General features: G+C 39.9%; 1 protein-coding gene across 1 annotated transcript in view; it reads left to right on the top strand.

Moving 5' to 3' along the window:
- The first annotated feature begins 3,629 nt into the window (after window positions 1-3,629).
- LOC127634530 (short transient receptor potential channel 1-like) overlaps window positions 3,630-25,514 on the top strand; it is a 37,030-nt gene continuing 15,145 nt past the window's right edge. The window contains exons 1-7 of the mRNA XM_052114132.1: window positions 3,630-4,118; window positions 6,865-7,019; window positions 7,193-7,294; window positions 23,164-23,366; window positions 23,625-23,756; window positions 24,288-24,483; window positions 24,736-25,072. Coding sequence (XP_051970092.1) covers window positions 3,953-4,118; window positions 6,865-7,019; window positions 7,193-7,294; window positions 23,164-23,366; window positions 23,625-23,756; window positions 24,288-24,483; window positions 24,736-25,072 — 1,291 coding nt within the window. The 5' untranslated portion in view covers window positions 3,630-3,952. The remainder of the gene's footprint in view (window positions 4,119-6,864; window positions 7,020-7,192; window positions 7,295-23,163; window positions 23,367-23,624; window positions 23,757-24,287; window positions 24,484-24,735; window positions 25,073-25,514) is intronic.

Here is a 25,514-nt window from a genome sequence, read left to right as displayed (position 1 = left end):
GCATAGTTGCCCTTTTTCCACATAATTGTTCTGTCTTGCCCTGGAAACATTAGCAGCTTCGATAAGAAAAGAAGGTTGATTTTCCAGTGGTGGTGGCGGGAGGTATGGCGCATAAACTTTTGCTTTACGCAGATTATATTTTATTATTCATCTCCATACCTACTTGATCTATGCCTTACCTCCACAGGATTATCAATTCATTTTCTAAATTTTCGAGTTAATTGGTCTAAATCCAAAGCTTTGGTTCTGATAGCATACTGCCCAGTATTAGGTGCCTTTCAATGGCCCAAACAGGGCATTAAGTATTTGAGCATTTTATTCCTAGCAAATTTATGTGATTTAGTCAGACTTAATTTTGACCCTTTAATAAAACGTTTTTCAAGTGCTGTGGACAGGTGGGCCTCATTACATTTATCTATGATTTATCGATGAAGTCCACTTGACTTGACTGGGAAGGTTAATGTAATCTCCCCCATTGAAGTTCCCCTCTTTTATTTTAAACAATTTGATAGTATAGCTAAATCCTTTATCTGGAATGGTAAATGTCCTCTAATGCATTCTAACAAGTTACACTGGCAAAATGACAAAGGTGGGTTGGTTCTCCCCAAGATTTTGTTACACTATTATGCTTTTGGTCTCAGACATTTGGCACATTAGTTGCTTCTGCCTGAAAGAGCCCCTCCCTGGCTCTTTATTGAACAAGAAGTCCTTGCCCCTTTCTTGCCATTGCAATGTCTTTCTACCAAGCTGCCTGGAGAAGTAAATACACATCCTGTTATCTCACACATGCAGTTACTGTGGACAAAAGTTGCTGCAAGTATTTGGATAAACCCTAAATTTTGAATTAAAAGTCCTCCTTTTGCTGGACAGAATGTACTGAGAAGGGAGTTGCTATGCTGGGTGACGCTATGCTGGGTGACCTGGGTGGTATGAAAATGGAGCATTGAGATCCTTTGAAAATATTATACAGTGATTTGCAATTCGCAGATCTCAATTCTTCAGGTACTTACAGTTGCACCATCTACTTTGTTCCACCTTTGGGTGTAGTACGCAGCCCCCTAAAGCTGCAGACACTCTTGAGATGTTACTAGTGGCTTTTGGAAAGGGTCACAAGGCTTCCGCATACATTTCCTGGCTAATTCAGAGTCTAGGGGATGGGGTTTTGACATTTCTTAAGATGTTTTGGGAGAGAGACTTGAATTTAGTACTGGATGATGAAGAATGGGGTAGGATTTAAAAAATGTCAAGTCTATGTCTAGGGATCCAAGAGTACACCTCATTCAATTTAAGATTCTGCATTATTTGTATTGGAATCCCTCTAGATTGCATAGGCTTGGTCTTAAAGTTTTAGATCACGAACCTCAGAGATTATTAATGGTGTGCCTCAGGGCTCAGTCTTGGGCCCTCTTTTGTTTATTATTCACCTTTTACCTTTAGGACACATTTTTCGTAAATTTGGTATACATTTCCATTGTTATGCTGATGACACCTGTGATGATGAGGGAAGACAGACAAGAGTGCGGATCCAAACGCGGGCTTTATTGGGATAAAGGACAAAATAAACAAACACTAGAACAAAGGAAAGTCCACGATGGGAAAACAGGCAGGAGCGCGAGAACAGCAGGGGAACCTTAGATGGACAACAGGGTAACCATGAACGAGTAGACAGACTGACAGGGAACACGGACAGAGGGCGTTTAAGCAGACATCGGAACTGATACACGGAAACATTATACTAACATTGACGAACGACAACCACAGAACAAACAGACAGGGCTTAAATACACAGACAGAGAACAAAGGAACCAATGAGCAAACAAAACCAATGACAGATTAACGAAGACAGGTGATAATAATGAACAGTGAGCGGGAAAGCCGACAGAGAGACAGTGGAGCTAAACAAGGGACAGAAGTGAACCTATGGAGTGCAGAAAGTGACAGAAGCAGAAAAACAGAGAACACGGGGATCGTTACAATACCCAGCTCTATTTGTCTTCTAAGCCAAATTCAATTATACAGTTTCTGTCACTATTAGCCTGTTTAACAAATGAAATGATGGTTAACCTGTAATTTTCTTAAACTTAACAGCAACAAAACTGAGATCCTACTAATGGGCACCAAATCAAAATTGGAAAATTGTGACAACTCCTCACTGACTATCGAAAATTCTGTTTTTTTTCCTTCAGTTCAGGTTAAGAGTCTGGGTGTCATATCAGATAGTAGCTGTGTCCCACAAAAACTTCAAATGGTCCAAAATTCTGCGGTTCTGATCATTATGCGAACACCTTCGATAGATCACATTTCTCCAGTGCTTCAATAACTTCACAGGCTGCCAGTCAAAAATGGATAGAATTTAAGATTTTACTTTATACTTACTTCATAATTTAGCCCCTTCATATCTATGTGACCTTCTTCATGTTTACTCACCAAACCGATCCCTTAGATCTTCTACTTCCCTTACTCTTACAGTACCCTCTATACGTTTGATTACTATGGGGTCTAGAGCTTTTAGTTATACTGCTCCTTGTCTTTGGAATTCTCTACCACAAGATGCTCGAAATAGCCCGTCTCTGCTAACTTTTAAATCATGTCTCAAACCCATTATTTTAAATGATCTTATTTCTGATTTTTAAGGGTTGCATTTGTTGTTTTTAATGTATTTGTATTTGTTTCTTTTATCATGTTAGATAATGTAATGCAATTATTGTTTGTATATTTTAATGTACATGTAAGGTGTCCTTGAGTGTCCTGAAAGGCGCCCACAAATAAAATGGATTATTATTATTATTATTATGGAAGTTGGCTGGAACGCCCTCGTTTCAAGAATGGTGCACAGAGATAAATAGCCAACACTCCTGGAAACATAATAAATAATTTGTTGAAAAATATCTGATTTCTTAGTCCCTCTGTCCACATATGAGGACATACATTTTTTGGGAAATAATTTGTTGTAGAATTTATTTAATTATTTATTTTGTGCTTATTAAGTGCTACTAGTTACAAATAAAAAAATGATATGGAAAATGCACACAGAAGTCATGCGGGGTCTCAGGAGGATAATGATAATTGATAGAAAAATTTCTTGTCATGAAAATAATGTCACAATGTAACATATCACATGTAACATTATATATTTATATATATATAAATCATATATATATTTTTTGGTAACACTTTACAATAAGGTTCCATTTGTTAGCATTAGATAACAACTGTTAACATGAACTGACAATGAACAATACTTTTACAGCATTTATTAAACTGGATTAATGTTAATATCAACATAGAGTTATATATTTTTAAATTCAAAAGTTGTATATCTTAATATTAGTTAATGCACTATGAACTAACATGAACTAACAATGAACAATTGTATTTTTATTAACAAAAATTAACAAAGATGCAGTAAAAAATACATTGTTCATTGTTAGTCAAGATACCTAATGCATTAACTTATGTTAACAAATGGAACATTGTAGTGGTACACTTTTTTTTAGGTGAAATATGACCCGTAGCAGGTTTCGTATGGTCCACCCAATTAAACGCTGTGAAAACGTTTTCTCCTACGGATGTTTGCAGTCACTGATGCGCCAACAGCAGGAAGTGCGCATGCGCATTCACAGCACCATCAGCACCAGCGCAACACAGCGATGCTCCAGCCTGATCTTGTGTTTTTTTATCGTTTGGAGAAGACTTGTTTACGAAGACCATTAGATTATCGATTCACGTGTTGATTGGTGCTTTCTCCACCGTGTCATACACATAATACGAGACGCGGATGTAGAGATGATATATAGGTCTGACAGGAATCAATCTCTGTTATTCATAGTCCAGGATTTGCCAGAGCGCATAAAAATCCTTTACATCAGGATTGATCGGGGATTGTGTATTTTTTATTGCGGTTTCGGAGGTTTAAAGAGGCGTATAAAGGTGTAAGACTCTGTTCAGTGGGATGCACATCAGTGCTTTGCCGTGTTCTCTCTCCGTTATAATGGCGGCTCTTTATCAGGGCACGGATAAGTCCTCTCCGGATAAATATCTGGCGTTGAAGGACGTCAGAGAGGTGAAGGAAGAGACCACTCTTGATGAGAAGCTCTTTCTGCTGGCCTGCGAGAAGGGTGAGTTCATTTATTACTTCAGAAAACATAAACTATATGCACAAAAATAAAATACACGCCTTAATTGCAATACTAAATAAAAGTAATATTTTGTATTTTTTAAATGACTTACATTGCGTTAGTTACTGCTCTGATTTATTATGATTTTATAATATATTGGGCACCTACTAAATATAGTATAGCTTAGCTAAATACATGTGTGTAGTGACAAGTCGAGTGTGCTAGCCCACTAGCGGGGCATGTTGTCACGATATTGAGTACGTTGTCACAGAGGAACCTGCTACACTACTTTTAAAGGTTTCATGTGAACATTGGGTGGAATGAACCACCTCACACCACCACCAAACAAAAAAATTGTGTTACACAATTATTATTATAAGTTACAATGACCCATAAAGGAGTGTTTTTTTTGTTGAGCAAACACTTTATTGTAATTGAAATTTGAAACCATTTTTAATGGAAGTATGTGTAAAAAAAATTCTCCCTATTGAAAATAAATAGAATAAAAAAAATTGCATGTAACTATGACGTTATATAACTCAAGCATGTTAGTTTACATGTTAGCATAGCATGTTAAATTAACTACAAAATTAAAAATAACATCAGCTGTGTGAGCTTTTAAAGTAATGTCCTATGATTATTAATAATTAACATGTACTTTAGACTGCTCTTGTCTGTAACTTTATCTCAGTGCTTCTCAACTGGTGTTGCTTCAGGACAGATTTTACATTGGAAATCAAGTGTCGACCTGCCATAGATTAAACATAACCTGTATTTAATGTATCCTGGGTTGCATTTCCTTTTATGTTGTATAGTTTTGTTCATGGTTTTCCAGTACAAGGACATGCATCAAGTGACATTATTTTTATTGTTGATTTTCTCTCCCCCTTTTACACATCTTGAAACTTGAACTCCAACTGTTGATATAAAATGAGGTCTAATAGATTCTACCATATAACATTTTGTCAAAATATAACAGTTACTTTTACTCAGTAAAATCGTGAAACAGTTTTGTAAAAAAAAAGGTGTACATTTTGTTTTTAGCTCATAGCACAGTGTTGCTCTTTTCCTCAGTGCAGTTTGACATGTCAGGGCTGTTTGAGAGGTTCAACTTGACTTCATCCGTAACGCTTTAAACTAGAAAAGTCTCACTAGAACTGAAACTCAGTTTTGAGGTCTGCCCTCCACAATATCGAGGGAAACCTGGTTGTTGCAAGCGCACACCAGAGAGAAGAGCAGATCATGATCGCGGTCCGATTTGTCCCATTTTCTTTTACATCACGTGGACGGCCGAGTACGTGTGCACCGTTTACCTGTGGAAGTGATGGCACCAGGATAACCTGTTGGAAGATGACAAGCCGGTGGAGGGAGTGTGATGCTCTGGGCAATGTTCTGTTTGGAAACACTGGGTCCGGCCTTTAATGTGGACATCAATTTGACATGTGCTACCTAACTAAACATCGTTGCAAACCAGGTACACCCCTTCAATGGTATTCCCTGATGGTAGTGGCCTCTTTCAACAGGATAATGCTCCCTGCCACACTGGACACATTGTTTGGGAATGGTTTGAGGAACATGACAAAGAGTTCAAGTTGTTGACTTGTCCTCCACATTCCCCAGATCTCAGTCTGATTGAGCATCTAGGGGATGTTTTGGACCAACAAGTCCGATCCACAGTGACTCCATCTCACAACTTACAGGATTTGAAGGATCTGCTGCTTATGTCTTGGTGCCAGATACCACAGGACACCTTCAGAGGTCATCATAATATTTTGGCTCATCAGTGTATATTTAAAAGATGGATCATCATTTTGCCAGCAACCATAAGCAAATGATCTGTTCATATAGATGACATGTAAAAAAAAAAATATATATATATATACAGTGTCTATGCCATCTTGTCATCAACACAGCTTTTCTCAGAATTAACAGCCATATTTTGCTCAGTGACTTTTAACCAACTGGTGTCAAGGTGATTTTTAGTGGATTTATAAAATCTGTTCCCCTCAAGTCCTCATATTTATTTGTATAGTGCTTTTTACAATACACATAGTTTCAAAGCAGCTTTACAGGAAATGATTTTGTTATGTCTGTAATTTCTTGTTGAGCAGTTTCATTGAAAAAACATAATTGAAAATCAAGCCTTAAAATGATTTGTCTTTAGGCCCCCAGTGAGCAGTACACAGTTGTAGTTCAGCACAAAACCTATGGGCATGTTCTACTAACATTTTACGACTATAAAGTGTCCTAAAACTTTATGACTTCATAATAAACAGTATACTGTATTTATCGTTTTACTATCTTAAACCTAACAAACTTTTTTGTGTTTTGATTGAAAAGTGTGCTATCTTTCTATATAAAATCCACTTGGTTTGATATTTTGTTATTTAATGCAATGACATTTATACATTTATAAGTGTGGCTTTTCAAGTGGCCAAACACTTGTTTCAGTGACTGTAGCTCTATTAAATGTTTGAGCACCAGTTCATAGTTTATTTCCAAGCATTCCAGAAACAGAATTTTGCTTTCCACTGGTTACATTGTGCAGACAAGAGTCAGTTGCCATTCTTACCATATAAAGAAATCCTAAACATGACTCCGGGAAGGATATCTCTCCTTTAAGGGCTTTGTTACTTTCCATCACAGACCCTTGACCGCAGTGTTCTCTTGGTGATAACCTATTTAGGTGTATTATATATACAATGACTACTGCATTGATGTATTGCTACCTGACTGTATTTTTAAGGGGACTACTACATGGTGAAGAAGCTTCTTGAGGAGAAGCGACATGGTGAATTAAACATTAATTGTGTGGATGTGCTGGGGAGGGATGCCGTCACTATTTCAATTGAAAATGAGAATCTAGACATATTGCAGTTGCTGCTGGACCACGGCTGCCAGGTATGCAAAAACCTATGTTATAATTTCATGATTAACATTACATTAGATGAAACCAATCTGTTAATTTGAATTTAAATGTATGTGTGTGCATGCATGTGTGTGTGTGTGTGTGTGTGCGGCGCGCGTGTGTGTGTGTGTGTGTGTGTGTGTGTGTGTGTGTGTTTGTTTTTCAGGCCACAGATGCATTATTAGTGGCTATCGATTCAGAAGTTGTAGGAGCTGTTGACATCCTGCTAAATCATCGTCCCAGACGCTCTTCCAAGCCTTCTATTGCGGTTGGGCTCTTTTGCAGTTATTTATTTTTCACGTTTGTTTCTAATGTGTCATTTATTTTAGTTTTAGGATTCATCTACATTTATTCATTGGTCAGTTTATTTATTTATTTTCTCACGGACCCCTTGGTTTCCTTACTTACAGTATATTTTTCAACTCTTAAGGGGCATTCACACATTTGCAATGACAAAAAGAGCCTACATTTTCAGTGAGAGTTGCACATTTTCAGCAATGTGAGTGACATATGAGCAGTGATGCAATGCGGTGACTAAAAAAGGAGTGAAGCCAGTGGAGCTCACGTGATCCATCTCCTTTGAGATACTGTAGTCGAATGCAGGCAAGATGAAGTTCATTTTACTGGGTGTGATTTCAATGCTCTATATTATATGCTTCTGACCACATTCAGGGATATAATATGGAAATGATGCATAGCACTCTATGTGAGTTTGATTCATGCATTAATAATCATTGTTCTTGTTTATGAAATGATGCAATGAGTACTGCTGCAATTCATTTACAAGTGCTTTACCCTGCAGAATTACATTTTTAGTGAAAAGAAAACTGATTCCTTGTCAAATTAGAATGATATCTTAGTTCAGTCTCTGACGAGCTGATAGGCTTGACATATCATATGTGAGAGAGCTGATTGGCTAACAGATAACAAGTTCAAAGAATCTACCAGCTTGCAACATGTGGAGTTTCATGCCTGAACTTAGTCATTTGCATCATGACAACTCTTGAAAAGATTTAGCATGTTACATGGGTATGACATTGATAAGATATTGGACTTGGCTGACTAGATCTGCTACACTGCTGCTGCTGTGGCAGACCAAGTACGGAGACTTGCTACTGTTAGAATATACACAGACATGCTGAGTTAAGCATGTGGACATGCTGCTGCTGCATGATTAGACAAATACAAGACATGCTGCATTAAACATGTATGACACAGTACCTAGTATCCCCTCTCACTCCATTGACTTGAGTTGCAATTACACACACCACTATTCATAGTAATGGTTATTCTTAAGGATATGTACAGTATATGTATGTAATTTTGTGATTGAATGTAGTGAGTATATAACATTTTGAGTACTTCCACATGTATATAGTCTTTGTATTTATCGTTTATTGTTATAGTTTTATTATTTTATTTATCTCATATTTTCATTTTACATTTGTATAGATATTTATGGAAATTTTTATCCATTCTGTTTTCTGTTCATACTTATGCTGCTGCTGTGCCAAACTACATTTCTCCTTTGGGGGATCAACAAAGATACATCTATCTATACGTGCTGCACAATTAGACATAAATATAATCCTTAAACAAAGCAGGGAATCTGCACAAACCCATAACACAAAATACAAAACACAACCGCCAAAAAAGCCGATCTACTGCCAAGAATTGTGTACTGCTGCTGCTCCGAAGAGCCATGTGCACAGAGTGTATGCAAGCTAAGTGCGTCTGGCCTACTTGGCCGAATGGCATAATATTTATGAACTAAATCTCTATTTGTGTCTGTGCCTGCTTGGCTGAATGGCTTAAACGGCTAGTGACCTGAGTCATAATGTGTACCTGGACAGGAAAGCCCAGAGCTTAATTTACTAGTGACTTTGCCTAGTTATGTATGGCTTTTTAATCTAATGACCTAAAATAGCAATGTGTGACAGCGCCTAATTTGGCTATGGCTTACCTTGTTAAAGAAGCACTTCTGTTAGCAATCTGTTAGCCCCAACAATCACCTGAGCAAATAGCATTTTCAGAAAACATTCTCACTATGCGTTGCAGTGAAGCCATTTTGCAAACTAAGCAAATGTAAATGTTACATTTGGCTACACAATTACATGTCAAAGAGCTTACACCTTACACCGTGTGACTGGTATCAGCTTGCGCCATGTAGAGTTACATCTCTGAATTTAATAATGTTTACTGGGAATATCTAATCTGAGATCAGATTTTCAAAAGCCATTGCCAGTTGTGAAGCCCACCAATAACTTTAGAGGCACCAGCTGTAGTCCACTACATCCAACAATACAGCTACTTGGTGACATGGAGACTTATGTGTATGTGGCATTAGACTACAAGTAGCAGCACCATTACTGTAAATGAAAACAAAAAACCATGCTATAGTATCAAGTCGGACTCTTTAATGCTGCATCAGTAGCTGACACCATGGAAGCTTTTAGGAGTAACAATCTCTGAAACACAATAAAATCAGGCCAAATTCAATTTGAAGGTGGCACTTGCTGTTCTGCCCCTTATGCATGCATCATCGCGGGCATATAAACTGGAACCAAACGCCACATCACCAGAATTTTCCTCTTTAGAGTCGAGAGTTCCTCTCTAGCGTTGGGTAACATTGTCTTGAGAACAGGGAGGGATGCCGTGTTTAATGGTCATTTATGCTTATTGCACCAGGACCGTGGCCTCCTCCTGGGCATAGGCAAAGGGTGTCCTTAGAGAACATCTGTCCAGCTGCAGGCTGGTCTTCCCCTAACACCTTTGCCAGGTTTTATAACTTGGTTGTGTACTCCCTCTCTTCCCAAGTTCTAGCTACAAAGGAGGGTTGATATATGTCAATGTTTCACCACCTTGTTGGCTCGTGTCATTGTGTTACTTGCATGGTCTATAGCCTTTTTTATCTATTTCCTTCCAACTGTGCAAAGTAAAGCTTTGTGCAATGTTTCACTACCTGCTTTTTTCCACATTGTCTAGTCTTTTCTACACTACATTGCGAAGACGGTTATTTTCATTGGTCCACTACCCTCTCAGCCAGTACCATTGTACCACATGCCAGTCTATATCCATTTTTTTGTCATTTATGCAATCTTCCACTATCCGGAATGTCTAGAGTCATTGTTTTGCTTTAATATGAATGGTTTATTTCTTGTCCCTCTTTCTTTCTATTTTTCCGTATGAAAGGGAGGTCATACCAATGCTATTTACTACCCTATTGGCTAGTAGACATTGTCACGTGTGTGTAAATCAGTAGAACAGTGTTATGGTATACTGCTTCCATAGTGTCAGCATATGACGCAATGTTGATGTGACTGACTTGAAAGGGAATGTCTTGGTTACTACTGTAATCTTGATTCCCTGAAAGGACGGAACTAGACACTGCGTTGTTTGTTTTTCTGATTAACAGTTTTTATTGATTCATACAATTAACAAAGAAGTTGACTTATGCAAGGATCCTTTTTGTGGACTTCAGTTCGGCTTTCAACACTATCATCCCAGCTATAATCCAGACTAAACTACACCAGCTCTCTGTTCCCACGTCTATCAGTCAGTGGAAAAAAAAAAATTATTATGTATGTCTTGTTGCTGTTTTTTATTGTTGTGCACTGGAATCTCCTGTCACCGAGACAAATTCCTTGTATGTGTAAGCATACTTGGCAATAAAGCTGAAACTGATTCTGATTCTGAAAGCAAAACATATATTCACAGAATCAACATTTAACTATTACCCCTCCCATTCCCCAACCCCACCCCCACCCTGACCCTCAGCAAACACATGGTCACACATGAGTATACACCAAAAAAAAAAAAAATGTCCAGCTGCCCACATCGCTCGAAAAACTTTTTATTAAAGGGTCAAAATTAACTTGAACTAAATCACACATATTTGCTTGGAATAAAATACCCAAATACTTAATGCCCTGTTTGGGCCACTGGAAGGTGTCTGGCTGAAAAGCCGTTACTGGGCAGTATGCTGTCAGAGCCAAAGCATCTGTATCCTGAGGACTTAGAAAAGGAATTAATAATTCTGTGGAGGCAAGGCATAGATCTAGCAGGGTCAGAGATGAATAATAAAATAATAAGCTGTGTAAAAGCTTATGCGCCACACCTCCCGCTACCATCACTGGAAAATCATCCTCCTTTCTTATCATGGCTGATGGTTCCAGGGCAAGACAGAACAATAATGGGGAAAGAGGGCAACCCTCTCCAATAAAAAATCCAAACAATAAAAGTATTCCCAAACCCGTACATTTCCAAAATCTTAAAAAGATAATCCCATTCTACCATATCATATGCCTTTTCGGCATCAAGTTAGATGGCACGACAGTTCCAACTGGTATCCATCCCTCTAAACTCAAACAGTCCATGTAGGACTGGATTGCTCATGTCTGGTGGTTCTATAAACATTTTGTGAGACAGAATTACACAATAAATGATCATTTATAAAACAAACTCAAGTCAGTAGGCGGAATAAACACAAAGAGCTTGTAGATTCATCCACAAAACTGTCCCGAAGGTGTGTTACTCCACAAAACAAACTTCAGCCGTTAGGCGGAACCAGCACAAAAAGAAGAAGAAGAAAAAAGGCACTCAGTTTCCTTGAACAGTCAAATGAATGTTCAGTGAGCCGGCCCACTCGGTTGCTACATGAGTGCAACAATGTCCTAATCACTCCAATGTCTTGCAAGAAATACTCCACAAAACAAACTCCAGCCAACAGGAGGCATAAGCTCAAAAAGCGTGCAAATTTATCCACAAAACTGTCCAGAAGGAGTGTTACTCAACAAAACAAACTCTACCCGCAAGGCGGAACCAGCACAAAAAAAAAATTAGTAGTGAATGTTCAGTGAGTCAGTCCACTCGGCTGCAATGTGAGTACCACAAAATAACTTACACCATTGATCTCTTGATGTGAAGATGTGAATGTTGTATGGCCATCCTTAGCATGCATTCTGCCAGGAATATCAGTGCAAAAGTGATCTTCCATTGATGTAAGTGTTTCTTGCTTCTCTCTTGAAGAATTCGCAAAGTCTGGGAAAAGAAAAAGCTGTGATTCTTCCAAGAAAGGCTTCCTTTACTCCTCGCCTCGAGTAACACAAGATCTTTATCAGATGATCTCAGAAATGTGGGCAGAATTGATGCAGTCTCCCTCAGCGGATCGCCGTGCCGGAACCCTGTGAGCTCGCTCAATTTCCATCTTATGGCCTGTTAGATCAAGAGCCCGTCCAGGAATTTCACCATATCCTTACCCTCTTCGGCATCAGGAATTCTAACGATTCAAACATTATTCTGCTGGCTACGGTTCTCCATATCCTCCAACTTCTCACAGACATGCTCTAAATCCACCTTGGTCACTAGCGGATTAGCAGATAATTCCCTCTCCGATGACTTTACGGAGATTATCCGTTTCTTGACATCCTCCACTTTTGTAACTGTAACAATGGGAACTATTGTTGAATATGTTGTTGGAGTGTCGGTCGAAAAGGAGAGACACACCAGAGAGAGAACGCATGTGAAGTGTGTGTAGTTGTCCACGACTCACGAGTTTATTAAAGAAGAATCAAGATAGTTTTGGTAGTTTTGTCTTTATTAAATGATAAAGACATAAAGAAAAAACATGGTGGCAGCGTGGGCACTAGATTACTAGATTAAAAATAGAGAATCAGACAGTGGAGAGCTGCGTCTGAACAGAGCTGCACGATGGACGGATTAAAACCCCCAGCACCGCTATGCATGGACACCGACAATCTTTCCAAGTCCTGGAAATCCTGGAGGGACCAGTTTCATCTATACTTGGAGCTAACAATGTCGAATTGTTTCACTACCTCATCGGCGAGAGCGGCAGAGAACTGCTGGAAACTCTGATGAGTGATGTAGCCGCGGATGTAAGAACGGTAACGAATATTTTTGCAAAGTTTGATGAACACTGTAATCCCAGTATAAACGAGATGGTAGAGCATTATAGATTCTTCACAAAAAGCCAGGGAGCGGACCAGTCGATTGATAATTATGTCACGGAGTTACGAATGCTTGCGAAAACATGCAATTTCGGAGAAATCAAAGACTCGCTCATACGTGACAGGATAGTATGCGGCATTAACAACGCAGGACTGAGAGAGAGGATGCTTCGCGAGAAAGATTTAACACTGCAGACGTGCATTCATATATGCAGAGCAGCAGAGCTGTCACGGCAGAACAGCAGGGCCATTGCTGGAGCAGCAGTAGAAGAGGTGCATGCTGTCAGACAAGGAGCTGCGTCAAGATCGACAGCAACGCGACAGGATGATCACATGCAAATTCTGTGGTAAAGCACATGAAATGAATAAACAGAAATGCCCAGCTTTTGGAAAAAAATGCAAAAAGTGTGGAAAGGCAAATCACTTCGCAGTTAAATGTAGAGCCCAGATGAGACAAACAAACCATAAATCAGTACACAAGGTAACAGAACAGGACAGCGATGAGTATGAGGATATTCTTACTGTTGGGGTAACAAACTCAGAGACTGTAAACCAAATAGAAAATGACAATGAAAAAAAAGCACAGTTGTATGCAGGGATGTTTTTGGGAAAGGACCTTGTGAAATTTCAGATTGACTGTGGGGCAAGCTGTAATGTAATTCCCATTAATCTACTGAGCCCAGATATAAAACTGGAGGATACAAAAACTGTTCTAGTAATGTACAACCAAAGCAAAGTGACACCGCTAGGAAAGTGCAAACTAAAAGTAAGAAATCCAAGAAACCACAAACTGTACAGGCTGGAGTTTCAGGTGGTGGATAAAAAATGCACTGTCCCTTTAATAGGTAAAAGAGCAAGTGAAGCTATGAAACTAATCAAAGTGCATTACGAGAACATTCTTGCAATAGACAGCATAGTCACCACAGAAAAACCTACAACCAGCCAGTGGTCATTACAACAGATAAAGACAGATTATGCTGATGTATTCGAGGGTGATGGCTGCCTGGAGGGAGAATACAGAATTGAGATTGACGACACTGTAAAACCAGTACAACTACCAAAAAGAAGGGTTCCAGTAGCCATGATGAAACCTTTGAAGGAAGAGCTGCAAGATCTTCAGAAAAGAGGAATCATTGCACCAGTGGAGAGGAGCACGAATTGGATCAGTAGTATGGTGGTCGTGCAGAAGCCCAACGGCAGACTCAGAGTATGTATTGATCCAAAACCGTTAAACAAAGCTTTAAAACGCAGTCATTTCCCATTACCCACTATCGATGACATTCTCCCTGACTTATCCAAAGCCAAAGTGTTTACAGTGTGCGATGTGAAAAGTGGGTTTTGGCATGTCAAGCTGGAGGAAGAGTCCAGCTTTCTCACCACATTCGCTTCCCCGTTCGGAAGGTATCGTTGGCTGCGGATGCCTATGGGCATAAGTCCGGCCCCTGAGATCTTTCAGAGGAAGCTCACACTTGCGTTAGAGGGCCTGCCAGGAATATACATTATCGCTGATGATGTGCTTATTACAGGACAAGGAGAGACTCAAGAAGCGGCTGAGAGAGACCATAATGAAAAGCTGAAAGCGTTTCTTGCTCGATGCAGAGTGAAAGGTATCAAGCTAAATGCTGACAAGTTGAAATTGAGACAAAGTGAAGTCTCTTATATCGGACACCGACTGACGTCTGATGGATTGAAAATCGACCCAGAAAAAGTTAGTGCAATAATACACATGCCGAAACCAACAGATGTAAAAGGAGTTCAAAGGCTGCTAGGGATGGTAAATTACCTCTCAAAGTTTTGTGCACATCTTTCAGACCAGTGCGAGACCCTGAGACAGCTGACGCACAAAGACTGCGAATGGAGATGGTCTATGCAACATGAAGAGGCATTCAGTAAAATAAAAGAAACAATTGCAAATGCTCCAGTCTTGAAGTATTACAACCCGGATGAAGAACTTACCATCCAATGTGATGCCTCGGACGGAGGTCTCGGTGCTGCATTAATGCAAGGAGGTAAGCCAGTAGCATTCACAAGTAGAGCACTGACACGAACAGAACGTGGCTATGCACAAATAGAGAAAGAATTATTAGCTCTACTCTTCGGGATGGAAAAGTTTCAATATTATACATACGGACGGAAAGTAACAGCACAAAGTGATCACAAACCCATCGAAAATATCCAGCGTAAGCCACTACTGAGTGCGCCTAAAAGACTACAAAGAATGATGCTGAGACTTCAAAAATATGATGTAGATGTTGTGTATGTTCCAGGGCCAGAGATGTGGCTAGCAGACACTCTAAGCAGAGCATATCTACCAGAAAACACACCCACTGGTTCTGTGGAAGCAGAGCTAGAGACAATCAACATGGTGCAACACTTACCAATCTCAGAGGACAGACTTAGTTTAATCCGTTCTGCAACAAAAGAGGACAAAACTTTACAAACGCTAATTAAAACCATACAGCAGGGTTGGCCAAATAACAAAGCAGAGACACCACAAGAAATAGGACATTATGACCTGTTTCAAGGAGAGCTGTGTTACCAGGATGGAATTGTTTTTAGAGGTGAACGAGCTGTTATCCCTCGGAAACTGTGGAGGGAAATAACTCAGCGTATACACTCCTCTCATTTAGGTGTGGAGGGATGCCTGAGGAGGGCCAGAGAGTGTGTGTACTGGCAAGGTATGAACGAGCAGATCAAAGCGTACATACAGCAATGTGACACCTGCCGCTCAGTGGACTAGAACCAGCAAAAGGAGACATTGCGACCACACGACATGCCGAACAGACCTTGGGCCAAGGTAGGCACAGACCTGTTTACTTTTGATAACAAGGACTATCTAATAACAGTAGACTACTATTCCAACTTTTGGGAAATAGATTATCTACCAGACACCAAATCAGCGACTGTCATCAGAAAGCTAAAAGCTCACTTCGCCCGTCAGGGTATTCCAGACATAGTCATCTCAGACAATGGCCCGCAGTTCTCATCACAGGAGTTCCAGAAGTTTAGTCATCATTGGGAATTTCTGCACAAGACTTCATCACCTGGCTATCCTCAGAGCAATGGCAAGGCGGAATCAGCAGTCAAAACTGCCAAGAGACTGATGTTCAAAGCACAAATATCCAGACAGGATCCATATTTAGCAATACTGGACCACAGAAATACACCAACACATGGATTATCTAATAGCCCAGCACAGAGGCTACTTAGCCGTCGCACTAAGACACTACTACCCACGAAAACCAGCCTCCTGCAACCAAAGATTCAAAATTCATTTAGGGAATTGACAGCAAACCAACAACGGCAACAAACATATTTTAACAGATCAGCCAAAGACTTAGACACACTTAAACAGGGGGAATCAGTGAGAATACAACCATTTGAGCCCCATAAGATCTGGAGAAAGGGCACAGTGGTGAAGCCCATCGACCTCAGATCATACAGTGTCCAGTTGGATTCAGGAGGTCTTATAAGGAGAAACAGGAGACATCTCCGCAGGAATCAGGCAGTGACCCCGATAGAGTCCAACCAAACAGACACCGTTGACCCTGACAATACAAAAAATGGAAAACCTGCTAACACTCACTCACAACTCACCACCAATATGGAGAATCGGATGCAAAGCACTGTACAGGCAGACATCCCAGAACCTGTTGTCACAAGAGCAGGACGTTTAGTAAAGAAACCTCGACACTTACAAGACTATGTCACATAAAAAAAAAATAAAAAAAATAGAGAGAAATGTAAAACTGTTGTGATATGTGCAATGTGAAATATGTTATAAGGAAATGGTATATTGTTCTTGACTGTACCAGAGATTGATTAGGAGTTTTGTTTGGAAAGTTTGTTCTTATGTTTGAAAAAAAAAAAAAAAAAAGAAAGGATGTAACAATGGGAACTATTGTTGAATATGTTGGAGTGTCGGTCGAAAAGGAGAGACACACCAGAGAGAGAACGCATGTGAAGTGTGTGTAGTTGTCCACGACTCACGAGTTTATTAAAGAAGAATCAAGATAGTTTTGGTAGTTTTGTCTTTATTAAATGATAAAGACATAAAGAAAAAACAGTAACCACCTCCAAAAATTCTCCATGGCAGTAATCGATCGACGTATTAAAGCAAGATCTTCCAAGTCAGCAACGACCTTTTTCAGCATTGCCGACATGTTCAGGATGGAAAATTATGGTGATGTGGTATTGTGTTCCGGTTTATATGTCCACGATGACGCACCCATAAGGAGCGAAGCACCACCTGCCAATTAAAATTGCTGTGATTCTATAGGGTTTCAGAGATCATGACTCCTGAGAGGAGCTCCCATAGCGTCAGCTGACTCCCTCCTTTCAGGGATCCAATGTTACAGTCATAACAGAGATGTTTTACATCAGTAATACTATCTGAAAATAGCCAGAGACACGATGTAGTTCCACAGAAAGTCATATATTTATTTCCTTACATGCACTCCCGATTACACCTTATTTAAGACTGCCGCAATAATACATTCTCGCAGACTACTGCGATAACACATTCTCTTGCACATGAAGTTAACAATCTCCCTCTCTTCTTTAAATAAAAAAAACAAATGAAAGGATGACTTTGACATATAAAACATTGTCACCAAATACAAACGATTTTCAGAACACAGTAACATTTAAGTGAGCTTAAGTATTTAAACAAACAAAAAAAAAATGTACCAAGATAAATGCTCAATAGTTCAGATATTACAATTTCCATACACCCTCATACAGCGCTTTAAGAAGCATAAGTGAGGAAGCACCTTTCTTCGTCAAACAGTCAGCAAGTTGGGACTTGGCTTCTGACCAACGCACTTCTTTGATTTTGTTAGCATGTAAGAGCTCTTTGACACTACTTATTTGTAATCTAGACTGCTCATTCTGCCAATAGAACACTGCAGGATCAACCCGTGACATTTTACCACCACTGTTCAGCATGAGTTCTTTGACCTTGTTGTACCAATAGAGGGAAGCGTCTGCAAGTCCATACACACATTTCATTAGTTTCCACAACGCATTGTCTACGCCTGCTTCTGGTGGAGGACGAATGTAAATGTCTCTTGAGAGTTCCATTCCCTGCAAAAAGGCAGACTTAATATCCATAGAATTTACTTTCCATTTGTTTTGACAAATAACAGCTAACAGCAGCCTGAGTGACTCTGATGCACATGTGGGAGAATCTTTTTGTAATTCATGAATATTGACTTCTTCAAAACCTCTCGCCACAAGGCGAGCTTTGGGAACAATACCATTAGAAGTTTCCTTCAACGTACAGACCCATCTAGTAGAAATACATCTTTGACCCTTGTCTGTGACCTTTTCATAAACATTATTATTTTGCCAGTTTTCAATCTCTTGCTGTTTAGCAGCATCAAAAGAGATGTCTTTGGTAACGAGTACGTCAGCATCGGTGTTATCACATTCAGTGAGAAGATCATCAACATGTGACATGTCTAAAGCTTCCTTTTTACCCTCGCTGCCATTTGGTTCAAGATACTGCACGTTGTACCAGTTTTTATATTGTCCTTTTGCTTTTCCTGCTCTGCCTAAAACTCTGGCAGTGTGCTTAGAACCATCATCTCTGTTTGTAAATGTCACTGTCTGACCTGTTCTCAGTTTGACACCAGTGGAACCCACTGTATTAGTAGCATCACTCTCTGTCTCATTAGTTTGCCTCATGTCTTTTCTATCATCTGTTTCTGCGTTTTCAGAGATTTGCATGTCTCCATTAACACTCATTTCATCATCTGAATTCTCTGACACATTCGTGTGTATTACATTATCACTTTCTTTACTATTTTCAGGAACATCAGGTAGTACAGGTTTATCCTCATCCTGTGCATTGACTTTCTTCAGCCTGGACTGGTGTACTCTGACAAGAATCCCACCATGTCTGATAAACACTACAGAGCCATCCTGACCGATAACTACAGCAGGGCCTTTCCACTCTGTACTGTCTGCTCGTTTGTAGTACACTCTGTCTCCTGTCTCATACTTTTCATCTGTAGCCCTGAGCTGCTTTCGTAAAGCTCTTCTTATTCTTTCTGAACATTCCACCTCTGTGAATGCTGTTCTGGAAGCATGCAATGCTGCTAGGTGCTGTCCTACTCTAGTACTCATAGAAGTGCCCTCTAGTGCAGGCAGTTTATCAACCAAAACGGAGGGAAGATTAGGATTGTGACCAAACACAAGCTGGTGTGGACTATAACCATGCACATTGATCATACTGTTTTTGGCCATTAGAGCCCAGTCTAGAGCAGTCTGCCAGCCACACCCGTTTTCCCTTTTCACCTTCAGGAGGATCTCAGTCAGTGTCATGTTGTGTCTCTCCAGCAGGCCATTGCTCCAAGGACTGTATCCCGCTGTAGTCTTCACCTCAGTGTTGAATTTTTCTGCCATCTCTCTTATCTCCTCATTGTTGAACTCGCCACCGTTGTCTGTGTATATTCGTTTGGGGGCACCATGAACACTTATCCATGAGTGAATGAAGGAGTTGACAATCTCCGAGGCTTTCTTTGTTCTCACAACGTTTCCAGCGCTGAAGCGTGTGATGTGGTCGATGATGTGGAGGTACCATACGCCAGGCTCCAACTCATGTAAATCCATTGCCACCGTCTCATTGTACTCTGAGGCTAAAGGCAAACCAACAGCAGGCTTGGGCTTGGTCCTGCTATATCTTTGACATACCTCACAGTCATGGATGATCTCTTGCAGAATAACTAGACAGTCTTTATCAGTATTTCCAGAGCTGAGAATGAGCCTCTGCAGCCGGTCTGTGGAGGCGTGGCCAAACTGCTTGTGGAGCTTCAGGAGAACTTTACGCTTCTCTTTTGTAGACATATCTGCTGTAACGACAAGGATTTCACTTTCATTGGTGTCCACTTCAGTATTACCATCTCTAATGTCAACACAATAGTGTCCTGAACTAGTGAGCTCAAGAGGCACTGGTTGCTTGAACATGACAACTCTGTCATTCTCCATGTCTAAAACAGTTCCTGCTCTCTTTAGAGACATTTTGCTCAGCAGTAAAGGAATATCAACAGGAACAACTTCCGTTTCAATGTGACATTTTGTTAGTCCGATCTTAGCGGGAAGCTTCACCTTTCTGTTGGAGTGTACCACCTGACCATCACCAAATCTGAAAGGTCTGCAGCTTGAAAATTCTGTTTGCAGCAGTTCGTTTTTGCTTTGGCTTTGGCTCAGGTCTTTCATGTAACTATCCAGCCACTTATCACCACAAACAGTACGTGTGCATGCAGTGTCAATAATAGCTGATCCCAGTGATTCAGTTAGGAAGATCTCAGAGTCCGTCATGACTTTTGTAAATAGTGTAATATTACACTCTTCCACATTTTCATCTTCTGCTAGCTTTACTTCATTTCTCCGATGAGGACAGTCTTTAGCCCAATGGTACGTGCTCTGACAAATGACGCATTTTGTTCTCTTACCATATTTGTCGAGTGGGGTTGTACCTTGCTGTGACTGCCGCTGTCTGCTCTGTGACGGGCCGTTGTTCCATCTGAATTTGCCCGGTGGCCTCTGCTCCGTGAAAAACGCCGCATCTTGAGTCTCGCTGCCGCCGCTTGCTCCACTGGTTTTTCCTCCGAAAATCCGCTTCAACGCTGACTTCTTGGATGCGAATGTCAAATCCGTGCATGCTGTAAGTGCTAGCTGCCTACTCTTCTCCTCGAGACAAGCTGTGTCCAGGAGTTTAAACGCTAACACGGCGTCAGGCAGGGTCATGTCGTACTTCTTCATGCGGTTGTATCTCTGCTCAAAGTCTATGATGTAGTCCGTCATGGACACTGCGCTGTCTTTGGAAATCGAGTCGAAATGAGAGTATGCTTCATAAGCGCGGTCTTTTTCTTCTCTCAAGAATATCGCGTCCAGCTTAGCTAGCAAGGTTTCCATACCATCGTCTTTGTTTAGATTGTTCGCGGGTATTTCCAAAGCGGTCTCTCTGGCTCGCCCCTCGAGGCCCAGTACCACCGCAAGTGCCTGCTTCTTCTTGTCCAAGTCCGTAACAAGTCTCCAAATACTAACTTCATTTTTCCAGCACTCGTATGGTCGGGCTTCGTCAAGCTTAGGCGGTACTCTGTAGTTGGAAACCATCCTCTGCTACCATGAAAATAGCCAGAGACACGATGTAGTTCCACAGAAAGTCATATATTTATTTCCTTACATCCACTCCCGATTACACCTTATTTAAGACTGCCGCAATAATACATTCTCGCAGACTACTGCGATAACACATTCTCTTGCACATGAAGTTAACACTATCCATATAGTAACCATAGTTTTATTTAAGTAATATTTTTGTAACTATGACTGTAATAAACTTGTAGTCTGTAAATGTAGTGGTTACTATGGGATTACTACAAATACATTAATAAACTATGGTTACTGTGGTAAAACCATGGTTAATTTTTGTATGGGAATGTCACCTTAGAAATAAATATAAATATCAGGTGATATTATGGAATTCTGCAATCATAACTTATGATTAAATAATATAATGTGATTGTTATACATTTAAAAATATTTTCTTCTTTAACCTCCTGAAACCCGAGCATGTCTGCTGTGTGCATTTTCCATTACACCTTTTGATTTGTAACTAGTAGCCCCTAGGAGAGAGAGAGATTATATTTTTTATGAGTGTAGCATTAAGTCCTCACAGAAAAATCATATCTTTAGAGAGGGAGTCTGTTTCATTAATGGTGTTGGGAAGGTCATTCCACCATCGAGGTAGACTGAAGCTGAAAGTCTTGGAAAGTGATTTGGTGCCTCTATACGTTAGTACCACAAGGCGCCAATTGCCAGCATCAGAGCAGCCGTGCTGCTACACTCTGGATCATTTGCAAAGGCCTGATTGCTTATGCAGGGAGGCCGACTAAAAGAGCATTTAAGTAGTCCAGTCTAGATATGACAAGAGACTGGACAATGAGTTGTGTAGCATGTTCAGAGAGGAAGGGTCTTCTCTTCCTGATGTTGTATAGTGCAAATCTACATGATCAGGTAGTTATTGAGATGTGGTCGGTGAAGTTGAGCTGGTTGTCGATGGTTACCCCCGTTGATTAAGTTTCTGACCGTTTTGTATTTGAACATTGATGTTGTGTTCAACATCAGTGTTGGCTGGAAAGACAAGGAGCTCTGTCTTGGTTTGGTTGAGTTGATGATGGTATTCCTTCATCCAGGGCAAGATGTCTGCCAGGCAAGACGAGATCCGAGCAGTCACCGTGGGGTTGTTAGGCTGGAAAGACAAGTATAGCTGCATGTCATCTGCGTATCAGTGTTAAGAGTTTGGGTTCCTGAATGATGTGTTCCAGTAATGTTGTGTATATAGAAAAGAGTGGTGGGCCAAACACTGAGCCCTGAGGTACCCCAGTAAGTAGCTGATGTGACTTTGACACCCCACCTCTCCAGGCTTCCATGAATGGTTGACTGTGTCAATGGCTGCAGAAAGGTCCAGCAGAATGTGGACAGATGATCTGGAGCCAGCTCTCGCCTTTCTCAGGGATTCAGTGGCTGTCAGCATGGTAGTTTCTGTGGAATGTCCACTTTTGAAGCCTGACTGATTGTCCTCTAGCAGCTTTCTCTGTGAGAATAATTAAATCAATGTAATTGTTAATAGAAACTAAAGCGTTAAATAAATTAGAACATTTTTGTAAGTTGTTTGTAAAACATAATTAGGAAAACCTCCTAATATATTTTAATTTTAGTTTTTGATGTGCATATTATCATAATGTATAAAGCCTTTACAAACTGCCTTCATTAAACATGAAGATGCCACTAAATATTGATAACATTAGACAGTTTAGAGAAATGTAACATATTAGCTTTTTAACTTTCGCAGCCCTAAAATTCTTTAACTAAAACTAAAATAACTCAAACTAAAATAAACACTAAATTAGACAACACTGAAATAACTAGAACTAAATAACAAATGAAAACAAAACTAAAGGACAAATTAAAATATAAATAATAAAAAAAATATATATGCATCATTTTCCTTTCTCGGGCAATACTTTCATTAATGTGTTGTTTGTATTAGTGGAGTTTTCCATCTGCTGTATTTGATTTTATTTCTTCTCATTTGTAGTGACTTGAAACTGAATTCATGTTGCGAAATTGCTAAATCCCCTTTGCGTTTCTTGTTTTGTAGAAACTGATACAGCGCATCCAAAACCCAGAGTATTCCACCACCATGGATGTTGCTCCAGTTATTCTTGCTGCCCACAGGAACAATTATGAGATTTTGACGATGCTCTTGAAGCAGGACATCTCTCTGCCCCGACCTCATGCTGTAGGCTGTGAGTGCACCCTCTGTAATGCCAAGAACAAGAAGGACAGTCTTCGTCACTCAAGGTAACTTCTTTTCCAATTCAAACTATAAAATTAATGAAAGGTTTGTTTAACTTGCCTAATTCTGTTATCCCAAAAGCAGTTCTCAAGTCCCAGAAGAAATAATTGCTGACTAAGTCAGTGTTTAAGGTGTTTTCAACCCATTTTATTTCCATATGGTGCATTTCAATTTCAGACAAACAGATAGTCCCATCCCAAATGAATTCCAGGCTGTTGTTTAGTAAGTCCTCTTTCATCCCTCTCCATCTGCGTCTCTTGCAGGTTTCGTCTAGATATCTACCGGTGCCTCGCCAGCCCATCGCTGATCATGCTGACAGAGAACGATCCCATTCTGAGAGCGTTTGAACTCAGCGCTGACCTGAAAGAGCTGAGTCTGGTGGAGGTGGAGTTTCGGTAATGCAAGAGTGATTAATGAAAGAAGTCTTCTAAAGCTTTCTAAAATAAATGGAGATTGCTGATTGATTTTGATAAGGAAGTAGTCTTAAACAAAGGTATTTTAAAGTGTGACAGTTAACAGGAAATAGAATTGTAGTGTGACAAACAGTTTCATGTCATAAATATATACATAACTTTTAATATAAAAATAATAAACAAATAATGATATAAAAGTATTGTTCACTGTAAGTTCATGTTAACTAATGTAGTTAACTTGTATTAATGAATATAACCTTATTGTCAATTTGCAGTACGTTTGAATATTTTTACTGGGCAAATAAGACAAAAATACTGAGTAAGAAAATTACTTTTGCATTGTAGATGCTAGAAATTACCTCATGTTCATATGACACACAGTAACCTTCCAAATAAGGCAATAGTCTCCTTTGAAAGAAGTCAAAGCAGTGTCACCCAAGTCCATCACAGATAGGATGGAAAATAACTTCTCTTCTACAGCTCATTGAGTGTCTCATTCTCATTATGTTATAGGAATGATTATGAAGAACTAGCCAAGCAGTGCAAGATGTTCGCCAAGGACCTGCTGGCTCAGGCCCGCAACTCACGTGAGCTGGAGGTGATCCTGAACCACACCTCCAATGAAGACCATATTAACAAGAGAGGCCTGATGGAGGAGCGCATGAACCTCAGTCGCCTCAAACTGGCCATCAGATACAACCAAAAGGAGGTGAAAAAGTTCACTTAAACTACCAGTCTAATGTTTGAAGACATTTGAAATTAGTTTTGAAGACAAACATTAGTTGTGCCTACATATGAACTTCTTTACATATTAATTTATTTATATATGTAAATTCTAAACATTATTATTTCTTTTTTAAATGGACAAGTATCAACACCAGTCTGTCATATAAAAAATACAAATAAAAACAACTCACTATCTTGTTTTTTTATGGGATTTCTGTTGGTCTGACCTGTACAGTTCGTTGCGCAGTCCAACTGTCAGCAGTTCTTGAACACGGTGTGGTTTGGTGAGATGGCAAGTTACCGACGCAAGCACTCAGGCTTGAAGATCCTGTCTGTTTTGAGCGTGGCGCTGCTGTGGCCCTTGCTGTCCGTCTGCTACCTGCTGGGGCCTCGTTCCCGCGTGGGCCAGGTCATACACACGCCATTTATCAAGTTCATCATCCATAGCGCCTCCTACTTCACCTTTCTGCTGCTTCTAAACCTTTACTCACTGGTCTACAATGAAGGTAAGAAGAATACCATGGGCCCTGCTCTGGAGTTGATTGACTACCTTCTTATCCTGTGGATCATAGGTGAGGATGGCACCACAAACATCATTGAAGGGTTGGACGTGTCTTTACCACTTTTTTGCCTTCATCAGATAAGTGCCTAATGCAGAAGAAACATTTCTTCATTTCAGTTGCCTATATTGCCTTTTCTTGAACGTCCATTGTAACAAATCAATTCTATCCAACTAATGTCAAACAATTTGTTGCAGTGTTACAGGGGTTTAGGAAGGTGTCGTAATAGTTCTAATTTGTTAGGAGAAAATAACATCCAATAGGTATTTTACCACTGGGGACATTTAACCCTTAATGTACCCTATCATATAAAATCATCTTAGTTATTTATACCATTTAGAAAGTCCGAAGGTGAAAGTTCATTGAGATTTGATGTTTGTTTGGCAATAAAATGCAAGTGAATGATGACTAAATGTTCAAGCTCCAAAAATAAAGGCAGCATAAATCCAATCCA

The sequence above is a fragment of the Xyrauchen texanus genome, chromosome 41 (assembly GCF_025860055.1).
Source record: "Xyrauchen texanus isolate HMW12.3.18 chromosome 41, RBS_HiC_50CHRs, whole genome shotgun sequence".
Lineage (NCBI taxonomy): Eukaryota > Metazoa > Chordata > Actinopteri > Cypriniformes > Catostomidae > Xyrauchen > Xyrauchen texanus.
The sequence above is the reverse complement of the archived record's forward strand: the minus strand, read 5'-3'. Positions and strand labels throughout refer to the sequence as shown.